Source organism: Cicer arietinum, chromosome 3, assembly GCF_000331145.2.
Source record: "Cicer arietinum cultivar CDC Frontier isolate Library 1 chromosome 3, Cicar.CDCFrontier_v2.0, whole genome shotgun sequence".
In the NCBI taxonomy this organism is placed as follows: domain Eukaryota; kingdom Viridiplantae; phylum Streptophyta; class Magnoliopsida; order Fabales; family Fabaceae; genus Cicer; species Cicer arietinum.
In genome coordinates, this window is record NC_021162.2 from 53982438 (window position 1) to 53994438 (window position 12001).

At 27.3% G+C, this 12001-nt stretch overlaps 1 protein-coding gene across 1 annotated transcript; it reads right to left on the minus strand.

The window, feature by feature from the left end:
* Positions 1-2932: 2932 nt before the first annotated feature.
* On the minus strand, positions 2933-4984 carry LOC101493805 (protein PSK SIMULATOR 3-like). The gene has a single exon (XM_004492113.4). The coding sequence runs from the start codon at positions 4707-4709 to the stop codon at positions 3237-3239; it is 1473 nt and encodes a 490-aa protein (XP_004492170.1). The 5' UTR covers positions 4710-4984; the 3' UTR covers positions 2933-3236.
* Positions 4985-12001: the final 7017 nt, after the last annotated feature.

The following is a 12001-nucleotide window of genomic DNA, read 5'->3' on the forward strand; positions in this document are numbered from 1 at the left end:
TATTACAGCGCTTTCTCAAAAAAGCGTTGTAATATGCCCACCCATATATGAAATTATGGTTGGGCATATTACAGCGCTTGTTTGAGAAAGCGCTGTAATATGCCCACCCATATATGAGTTATGGGTGTGCATTTTAGAGCGCTTTTTCGAGAAAGCGCTGTAAAATGCATACCCATAACTCATATAATGGGGTGCATATTACAGCGCTTTTTGTGAAGAAGCGCTGTAAAATGTGCATAACAAGCGCGTGTTGTATTTACATGTTTTATAGCGCTTTTTTAAAAGCGTTGTTGTATCATTTACAGCGCTCGTTTCCACAGCGCTTATTTTTTTGAAAAAGCGCTGTAAATGGCTTAAAAAAAGCGCTGTAATATGCGTTTTTTCGCGTAGTGGTGGTAGAAGATTATATCATATCATAGTTTTTGTTGTGGAAATTAATTAACGAAAAGTCATAGCATAGTTTACTTGTCTATGCAGGTGACACCATTTTCACCATGGAATATTTCCTTCCTTCATTTCTCATCTAACCAAGTTAAATTTTCTCCACGATATTCAGGACAACTCCATAATTTTTCTAGTATTGAAGTAAAATAATTAATTTCTCTAGTGGCATGAACATTTTCCAAACAAAGTATGCTCACAATCTTCTAGAAAGGGCACATATGCTTGACTCCTTAATAATCAACACTTTTTCCATAACCTATTGACTCAACTCTAGATATATGCCATTCATGTCTATGATTGTATTGCATAAAAGGAACATTAACACATGCTCTTTGTCATTTAAATGGTAGGTTGTCAGATAACAAGGAGAAGCACAATTGACATTTGCATCTTTTTGGATTATATTGTTTTTTTTAACCGTCTAAGTTAATAATTTAGTTTAATATATATATATATATTTTCATCTAAATTTGAATCTGAATAATCTAATATTTAATTTTTAACTTAAACCAATTGTTTTGGATTAAAAATTGTTTTAAAAAGTCCAACTCGCCAGAAATAATTTCTCACAAGAGCCAACAACTCAGTCTGCAACATTTACGACATATTATTTTAATTAAAATAAGACATTTTAGATTTTAAATTTAAAAACAATTAAAATCTAATTTTAAAATTTAGACGCTTTAATCTTAATGACGCTTTAATCTTAATGAAATACTTCAACTACATTTAGTAATTTCTTCAAATCGGAAATCCACATGGAACACCTTTTACAGCAAGCTAGTATCAGCATTGCCCTTTGTTATTCCCCCTTCTGTCCCAATTGTGTAGGAGATCAGTCCATTCATCTTAGGCGATACAACATTGACAATGCTTATCATGGATAGAACAACAAATACTACTTTTTCACATTAAAGATTCATTGTGCATGTCTCAAACACAAAAAATTGGGACCGAATTTGATCTCTATGAAAATATCTGGTTCTTTTAAAAATAAATATTACTTTAATAAAAGAAATATTTATTTCAAAATGAATATCATTTTTTATTTCTGAGGTAACTAATTATATTTTTAGTTGTACTATTTAATTAATGTTATATATACTACTTTGAAAGTATTAATTATATTTCATCTGATCATTATTATAAACAAAAATTAATTATTTTAAAATATTTAATATTAATAATTAAGTGTTTGATATTAAAAAAGAACAATTTAATAAATTTAACTTATATTTTACATGAAATCTAAAATTTAAGTACAGTTAACTACATTTCTTAATACCTACAAAAATATATTTTTTATGACAATTATAAGAGAAAATACTTTATATTTATGATAATAAAAAATTATACCAATAATTATTAAAAATAACTTAATAAAATATATCATATTCCTTTATATTTGCAAAAAAACTTTAAATCATACTCTCTTTAAGAGAAAGTATAAGCCAACTATTCCTCATGACAAATAATCTTGGACAATTTAATTCTTACCTCAACTTTTATAAAGTAATAATTTTTTGGTGGACATGTACTATAGACATCCCATGTGTTTGTCGATCTCTTGAATTATTTTCCTCTATACATAATGCTTCTGCAACAAATTTTCTTTTAAAAAAAATAAATATGTATTCATTCAAATTGATAGAAATTAGATTGATCGAAAACAATACAATTTAAAGTTAATAAAATGAAAAAAATGATAAATATTGTGAATAAATTCACAACATTCATGTTAATATCATGCAACAAAATATTTATAAATGTTGCAAGACTTATAAATTTGACAAAACTGAACTATCTAAAATACTCATAACTCTAAAGTTATAACGTTGAAGACGTCAAATCCATTAATTGAATCTATAATGGAGATATGTCAATATGAAGTAAACACAACAACAAAGTAGAAAATTAAAATAACGTTGCACCAAAACAATGAACAAAAACAACGTCGCACTAAGACGACAAAATCATAAAAATATAAAAAACAAAAACAAAATAAATATGAAAATAACTTCTTTAAATAAAAGAAAAGAAAAAAATGATTTAGAGATAATTTTAAATAAAAAAGTAGGCTCTTAACCACATTGAGCGAAGAAAACAACAAAATGGAAGCTATGAGGTTGTTGCTAAGTTTTATTGACCTATTTTATATGCAACTCTTCATCCAAAAATGGTACATTATTGCACTTTTTAATGGAAATGCTAATAACACTTTTTAATGGAAATGCTAATAAGTGCTTTAAAGACACTTATTTATGATAATATAAAAAAAATTCATTAAAAATTATGTATTTAAAGTTTTAAATTTTTTATTTTTAAAATAAAATTAATAATTTTGATTATTTAATAAATATTATAAAAAACTTGTTAACGTAATTCATAAATAAAAATTTAAAATCAATAAAAAAATTAATTAAAATATCATACTGATAAATGCGTTAACAACACTAAAAAGAAATTTCAAATAAAAATTTTACTTTTGTACTTCCATAAAAACTAAATACATAACTTTTCAATTGGCATTGTCTCTTAACTGTCAACACTAATCTTCGGTCATCACATTGTGACCTAAAAACACTTCCCAAATCAAAATTGACTTTAAGGTTTAGAAATTGTCGCATCAAATCACCAACTTAATTTGATTTGAAGATTATACTCATGACTATATTTCACGACAAATTTTAAATTGCAACACCTAAAATTTATCGACAAATATAATCAAAGCATTCAACATATTAAAAAAACAATAGCTTGTGGGGGCATATAAAAGATCCTCACCATATACACTACCATTGTTTTTGGTACCAATATATACAACTCAACCCAACCAAAACTTCCACAATAGCTTCCTCCACTTTCTCCAAATTCGAATAATGCAAAGTTTGCAACAACAAAACAGTTGGTTTAGTCTCAAACTTTTGCTTCTCCAAATTCCTCTCCGTTTGCCACCTCAGCGTATCATGTGCCAAAGGCGCCAACCAATCCATCACCTCTTCCGCCGTCTCGCGCCACCTTTCCGCAACCGTGGATTTTTCGCCCTCCTCCTTTTCTCCCTCCAAACCCTCCTCCCATTTCAACCACATTTTCCTTAATTTCCCTCTCAACTTCACTTTCAATCTCTCCGGCAACATTTCATACAACAACGCGCGCGCGTCATCTCCAATCGCCGCCGCAGCATGCACAATCCTCTCCGTAAACAAAATCACATTTGCATATCTTTGTGAAAGCCCTACTCCACCCACTGTCGACCGCGGCGCCAACCGAAAAACCCTATTATTCTTCGCCACCTCTCTTCCGGTAAAACCCACCGCCGGTGCCGGAGGTTGACTATTAAACTTTATCACACCAATTTTATTGCTCTTCAAAACATGACCCATATAATTCTTACCACTTTTCTTCAATGATTCCTCGTCTTTATCAAAGATACAAAGGTTTATTTTATACAACTCTTGATGTTCAATTCTACAACAACGATTCTCAAACTTCATTCGAAAAACACCTTTAACCTTAACAGCTTCATTGTTATTATTATTGTTGTTGTTGCAACCCGTTATCAAAGATCCAAAAACAAATGCGATTCTAGCATAAATAATGCATATAATCTGAGCCATTAATCCAACAAATTTATCAAACGTAAGATTCCAAAGCGAATTTTGTTTATAATATTGAACTTGTCTTCTATGATAAATGATCCTATCATTGAAACTTTCAACTTTCACCTTAAGACCATTATTTGCTCTCATCGTTCTCCACCGTTGGATCTTCTTTTCCGAAATTTCCATTTCGGATAAAGATTCCATTGCCGAGTGAAGATGTCTCGTTGCAGAAACGAGTTTCTCCATTTTCTCGATTACTTTTTCAACATTTTTCGTGCCGAATTCGAGTTTTTTTAAATCCATGGCGCCGTTTTTTATGTCGGCGTAAACGGCGTCGAATTGGCTGAGGCATTTGTTTGTGCAACGTGAGCCGAGCCGTGAAACAGCGGCGGCTGTTAAGTTGAGATCTTCGAGGCGTTCGGCGCAAGCGAGGTTTAGGAGGAAACATTCGTCAACAGAATTAAGGTGGGCCACACCTTTTGATTTGATGACGTGGCGACGGAGTCTGTGGATTTCGACGTTGGTTAATGATTTATAAAGGGAGATTAAACGGCACATCGTTTTAACGGCGTCAAATGAAAGAATGCCAAGAGTTGTTAACGGTGACGGTTCTTCGACGTAGAAGAACGGTAAACAGAGATTTGACCCTTGGCAAAGAGCCATGGTGGTGGGGACCACGGTCACGGTTACGGTGACCGTAGCTTTATTTTTTTATTCTGTACGGTGTTTATCAAAATTAATGGGTTTGAAAAATTAATAATAATTTTGTTTTGAAAGAACATCTGTTATTTAGGTATTTTAGGTCTAACTATTTTGCTTTCTTTGGTAAAGGGTGTGTGTTGGCTTTTGGGGATTTGGGAAATTAGTGCAGGGTGGCAAAAGAATATTGCTTTGGATAATATTGAAGAGAGCGTGTAATGTGTATGGACAGCGAAGATTTCTTCATAATGGTTACCAATGAAATCAACGCTCCAGCTGGTATACCTATTGTTTGTTCACTTGTTGTAAGATGGGAGAAGATGAGATTACAACTTCTTTTTATTTTTTTTCACCAAAGATTAGATTACGACATTTAAAGAGTCTTTATTCTTTATGTAAAATATAAAATAAAATTTATTAAGTCGTTTTAAGTTTTAGTTTAATGATAAATATTAATATTATTAATTATTTTATCTCGAGTTCACTTGATATTTAAGTTTTATCTTTTCTATATGAATTTATATTATATAAATTTATAAATTATTATTTATTTTTGAAAATAATTTAATTAATATATAATGTAAAAAGTTTTTCTATTGTCTAAATTTTTTTATATTATGTGAATGTATAATAATTAAATTCTTTTGAAAATGTAAATAAATATAAATTCATAAATTTCTTCATTCCTTTATTCTCTCTCACTTATCTTAATTATATATATTTTATTATACATTCAACGATAATAATTTTATTTTTCACAATTAATTACACATTATTTTAGTTATGTATTGTTTACCATACTTTACGGAAAAAAACTTTAAAAAATTACATATAAATTCTTAGGTTTCTCTATTTATGGCTTATAAAAATTAAAAAAAAAATCATAAACAACAGAAAAGAAGCTATGATTTCTTCAAATAATTATCTCCCAATAATTTAGAAAACTTAATCACTAAAATGCTTTTAATATATATAGATATATGTCATACTCATATTATATATTATAGTTAAGTGACAAAAAATCCCACATGAAATTTTAAATGCTTTCTATATTATATGAGTTATAGTTCAATGATTGTTATATATTTTTCTTATACATTATTATTGATAAAAAAAAAAAAGAGTTGTAGAGATATAAGAGTGTTAAAGTAATGTTGTTAAAATTGATTAAAAAAATTATAGAGATATAAGAGTGTCATTAGATATATTTTTTGCTTTTATTTATTATTTTTTGACAGAATTTCTCTTTTTATTTACTTAAGTTTTTAAGAAGTTTAAATTCAAATAAAATTATCCATTTGATCACAAGACGTGTCAAAATATAGTCCAAATACAATTAATCAAATTAATTTAGAATGAAATAAACTCCTATATAACAACAAATTAAAGGAGTGAAGGAAAAAGATATCTCTCAACCTATAATATCACAAAAATACCTTAAGAGTTTATACGACCAGTAAGAATTGATTTAGATTCGAACAATAAGATACTCCAAAGAATACACCTTTTGGCTAAAGACCCAATTTATTTTTGGTACATTTGACCCAGTTTATTTACTTATGTTTTGTTTGTTTTAAAAAATGTAAATATTTCACTGGTAATTCATTTATTGTGATTTTTCTCTCAAATAATTTTTGCATTTAATATAATATTTCAATTTTTTATAATAATATTCTTAAATAATGACTCAACAACTTTAAATTGAAAGAAATAACAATGCAATGCTTATTGAGTGACTAAATTTAGTGACACATTTCTCAATATTTGTTGCATTGATTGTTTTATTAGTGAAATAAATATTGATAATAATTTATAAAAAGTAAAAAGACAAAATATTATTCAAATTACAACATTGCCATTATTGTAGGTAGGAAAAATCGTTAGATGACCACATTCTTGTATGTGTATTAAGATTAAGTATTATATCCAATATAACTTTTTTTTAATGAAAAAAATATAAGGCGAGAGAGTGATATGCCTCCATCCATCACGGAGAAAATTTTAGATCTTACTTATTAGTATATAATTTTGATCAATTCATTACAAATATTAATGGACAAACATTATACGAAATAAATATTTGTTATTCGTCAATTATTCAAAGACACAAGTCAATTAGTTAAAAGAAATATATATTTGATTATTAACTCCTTTTGTGTAACCTATAATAATTTATCATATAAATTATACACACAAAAAGGTTTATTACTGATGTATAAATATATAAGTTTATAATTCACAAATTATTATTTACTATACAAACATAATAGAGACATTTTTAAGGAATAAATCAATCTATTTTAATTAAATGATAATTTCAAACTTTTAATATTTAGTTTCATCTAAATTTTTTACTATCAATATATATATATATATATATATATATATATATATATATATTAAAATTATTTCTAAAAGTTAGTATTTATTTATATAAAATTGGACTATTCAATTTATTGGAGTTAAAAAAACGAGCAAGAATCCACCTCTTTTAAAAAAAAAAACCTCTGGATATATAAACATGTTGTAATAAAACTAACAATCAAAAGAAAAGAAAACAGTAAGATTACTGAAAATATTTTCAGCAAGTACCAACGGGAGAATTAATTTGTCAAAAAACAGAATTAAGACCTAATTAAATTAATTCGATGTACATGCAATAGTTGAAATCTCATTATCTGCAGGGCAATGGTTGATAGATTGTGGTGATTATTTTTGGAAATATTGGTTTTCACAATTGCTAGTTAACTAATAGTAAATATTACTCCAAGAAGCGTGCCTATCTATGAGTCGAGGTAGAAATATGCTATTTCAAGTTAGTTTTTTTAAGGTTTGAGTTTGTCACAAAGTTTAAAATCTGATTGTAACCGATTGTGTTACGTGTTCCGTCGTAGATTTACTTTTTAGATTTGATTATAACCTTCATAGAAGTATGTTAATTTACTTAAAAATCTATTTCATTTTAATATTTTTGAATAAGTAATCAAACACATTTTTAAATAGATTAACTATTTAATATGTCAATAAAATTAAGTCTTATTTTCATATTTAACATGATATTTTGAAGAATATGACTTTAAAAACATCATACTAAAATTTTATTTTATAATATTATATTTAAATATATCAAGAAACTAATAAAAATTAATATGCAGAAATTACCAAAAGTTGAATATCTAACAAAAAAAAATCAAAATTTAATGTAAAAATTATACTAGTAAAAAAAATACTAATATTTATTTAAATAGGTTAGTCTAATATGTCTAAAAGACTTGTTATGTGACATATGTAATCTAACCTTTTTAACTAAATAGATTATTTTATAAATTTTGACCTTGAATTTTTTATTTATTTATATCCTTCTTTTTTTTTATTTGACCAAAATGCCACACTTTGAAAGAAAAAAAAATACAGAAATATCCTACTTTTTTGCTTCAGTTGCTAATTACTGATCACAACTTAGGGATGCTACGATGTGAAGAAATTTTTTTTGCCTTTAATAGATGGTCGCATCCCGGGGATGCGACCTTCTACTTCTATACATTTTTTTGTTGTTGTCATTTTATAAATAATTTTGTTAATTATTAATTCTATTTATTATTAATTAATAAATTATAAATAATTAAAATATTTAAAAAAAATTAAAATACTATTAATAAAATAAAATATATTAATAAATAATAATAATAATAAATAAAATACATTAATAATAATAATAAAGTAAATTATATTAATAAAATAAAATTAATTAAATTGAACAAACAAAACACGTTAAATTAAAAAAAAAATACCACAAATTGAAAAAAAAAGTACATCAAATTCATATTTTATTATTCTTATTTTCATTAATTTTTATTTATTAGATAAAAAAAATGAAAGTTGCTATAATAATGTGCCAAAAGAGGAGGAAGTTGTTATAATAATGTGTCTATGATATTTTGTGATAAAATAACAACGTATTTTTTTAGCAACTTCCTCTTATTTAACTACATTTTTTTCTCCAATTTATTGTGTTTTATTTTATTTTATTAATAGTATTTTGATTTTTTAATTATTTTTAATTTATTTAATAATCAATAACTCAATTGTTAATAGAATAATATTAAGTGTTAATTTAACTGCAAAATAAAATTGAATTATCAAAATAATATAATATGTTATCTATTTTCGCACATCTACTCAAACACGTTAACTTTGATATTTGTTTGATTTTATTATTAAAATTTTATATTTTTTAAATATTATTATTATTATTATTTTTTAATTTTATTAACAATATTTAATTATTATTATTTAATTACATTAATAATATTTAGGAAAAAACGCAGTTAAATAAGAGGAAGTTGTTAAGAAAATAGGTTGTTATTTTATCGCCAAAATATTAGGGACACATTATTTGTTTTGACACTTCTTTTAACAATTTCTTTCTATTATAAGATTTTCTCCTATTTATTTTGGCACATTATTATTAAAATTATTTTATTATTATTATTATTATTATTATTATTATTATTATTAAAATTTATAATATTATTACTATTGTTATTAATTTATTTTATTTATTATTATTAGTATTATTATTATTTATTTATGTAATTTATTTTATTTTTATTTTTTATAATTTATTAAATAACAGAATTAATAATTAACATAATTATTTATAAAGTGGCAACAACAAAAAATTATAGCAGTAGAAGGTCGCATCCCGGTATGCGATCATCTATTAAAGGACAAAAAATTCTTCTTTACATCGTCGCACCCACATATTGCGATTGATGTAGCTAAATATCACTAGAAGGGGGGTTGAATAAGGATTTTGCTGTTTTAAAAATAGTTTTTACGTGTTTTAAAAACTATCCTCTTGCAGAGGATGGCAAGCCCGATGATGGGTTTTTCAAAACCTTCAGATTCAAAATGAGTTAAAGAGTGAAGGAGAAATATAAGATTGACACAAATTGTTTTTATATTGGTTCACCCAAAGATGGTTACTTCCAGTCCTCACACCCTTGTGAGATTTCACTAATGTTCAAAACAGATCAACCTCTTACCGATGATGATTACAACTTGTGTATTCTCAAGCTTCACCAAGCTTACAATCAGATTTCAAATATTTCCAAGTGTACCTCACGTGGAAATTACAGTGTGATAAGAGAGTGATTGATTCTAAATACTTTCTCAAAAGATTAACAAAGATCTAATGCAGGATTTGTAGAAAGTATGAAGATATAATGGATGTTGCTTCTTGAAAGCTTTAAGATCTTTGACCTTTTTTAATGCAATGTGTTGTGTATTGATGAAGATCAGCTTGCTGTAATTTATAGAGGTCTTGCAATGTCCATTTCATATACCAAGCCTTTTATGACCGTTGGAAAATCCATTTGAGAATTGCCAAGGTTTTTCTTCATATTTACGAAAATGTCATTCAACTAATTTATATATGCATTCCATGTTCAAGTACGAGGTAGCTGTTTTCTTGGCACTTGGGGACATGTGTTGTCCTTTTCTCTTTCCTTTCTTTAATGTTTGAATATTGTGTGGAGTCATTTTCATTCTCTTTCTTCAATGCCTTGAAAAAGCTTCACATGTGAGCTTTTTCTCTTTCCTCCATTTAATGCCTTGTAAGAACTTGTGATGTCATTTTCATTCCTTTCTTCAAGACTTGTGAAGGCTTCGTGTGAAGACTTTTTCTTCTTTCCTTGCCTTAAGACATGTGATCAATTTATTTAGGACTTGTTTGTTGTTGCCTTTTTGAAGATTGACTTTATAATCATTTTAAATCACATAATGGTACATGTAGCCTTTTTGCCTATGACATGATGAGTTGCTTTCATAAAGTCTTGGAATGCTTTTCAAGATGTTGACTATAGGCACATGCTAATATCATCAATCCTCGTACCTTTTGTTTTGCATTGTTGCTACTTTTCTTCAAAGGCCTTTCTTTAACCATTTTTTGATAGTATTTTGCCTTTATTGAATGAATCAAACAATTCATTCTTTAATACTATTTTTACTTTGTTGAATGAATTCAAATAGTTCATTCTTTAATACTATTATGCCTTTGTTTAATGAATTCAAATCAGCGAGGATGCAGAACTGCAGTTTCCTCAGCTCGTGAGGCCATCCTCGGCATTTTCCATACTTAGCATTTAACTCAGAATTTTCTTCTTTTTCCTTAATGAATGATAACCTGTTTTCTTATATGAATACACTCAAAAGCACATTTAATTAATTTTGTTATCATTAAAACCAATTTAGAGAGATTTTGTCTCAACAATCTCCCCCTTTTTGATGATGACAAAATTCTTTAGATTATGATTTTTGTTTTATGTAAGAATGAAATAATTAAACTCCCCCTCAATCATACAAGTGATAATTTTGAAAAAAAATTCCCTTTTAACATTCAAGTAAAAGCAATTTTTGAAATTATGCAATATTGAGGTAAATAGAACATTCATAAACACCTAAAATAAATTCCAGCAACTTAAGCAAAATACCATAGGTTCATGAATTCAGTCATAACATCCAGCAAACATAATTTGAGTTTAAACAACCATAACATCAGTAAGCAAAACATAATATGAGTTTAAACATGCTATCAAAGAGTTAACTAACATAAGACAAAATATAATCCATAATCTGACTCTCCCTGAATTAAGTCAACATCAAAAAGTCTTAAAGAAAAATTAAAACAGAGTCATTCAGCGGAAGATGAATCTTTAGATGATGAAGATGTAGACTCAGAGGCAAAAGAGAACTGGGCCGGTAGCACATGAGGTTGATCCTTGGTAGCAGCTGATGAACCCAAATGTTTGGTAACCCATTCCAGAATGAGTCCAAATTGAGTGATGGTTTTTTGAAAGTGAGAAAAGTTAACCAACAATTTTTTTTGGTCTTTCCTAATGGTCTTTAGAAGCTTTAAAAACTTTTTGTTCTCAGTTCCTGCCGATTTCATGCTTGTGGTTGAGTCATTACGTGCCCTTTTGGATTTTGAACTTTTAGCCTTATCCTTGGAGAAATTTTCAAAACGTGGAACCAAAGGAGATTTGGATTTTTCTTGTAAATTCGGATCAGAATTAGATGGAGCAATATTTGGAGAGATAGGAGAAGAGTTTAGACTTACTTGAGATGGCAATGTGGATTCTTCCGCATGCATGTTCCTATGAGGGCTTTTTGAAGAATGGTGATCATATGATACGTTAAGATCAAAGAATAAATCTTCACCATCCTTAACTGAAGGAGCGGCAGTATGTGGTGAT

What these genes read in the sequence shown, in the direction of transcription:
- LOC101493805 (XM_004492113.4), bottom strand. Translation starts at nt 4,709, where the DNA reads ATGGCTCTTTGCCAAGGGTCAAATCTCTGTTTACCGTTCTTCTACGTC.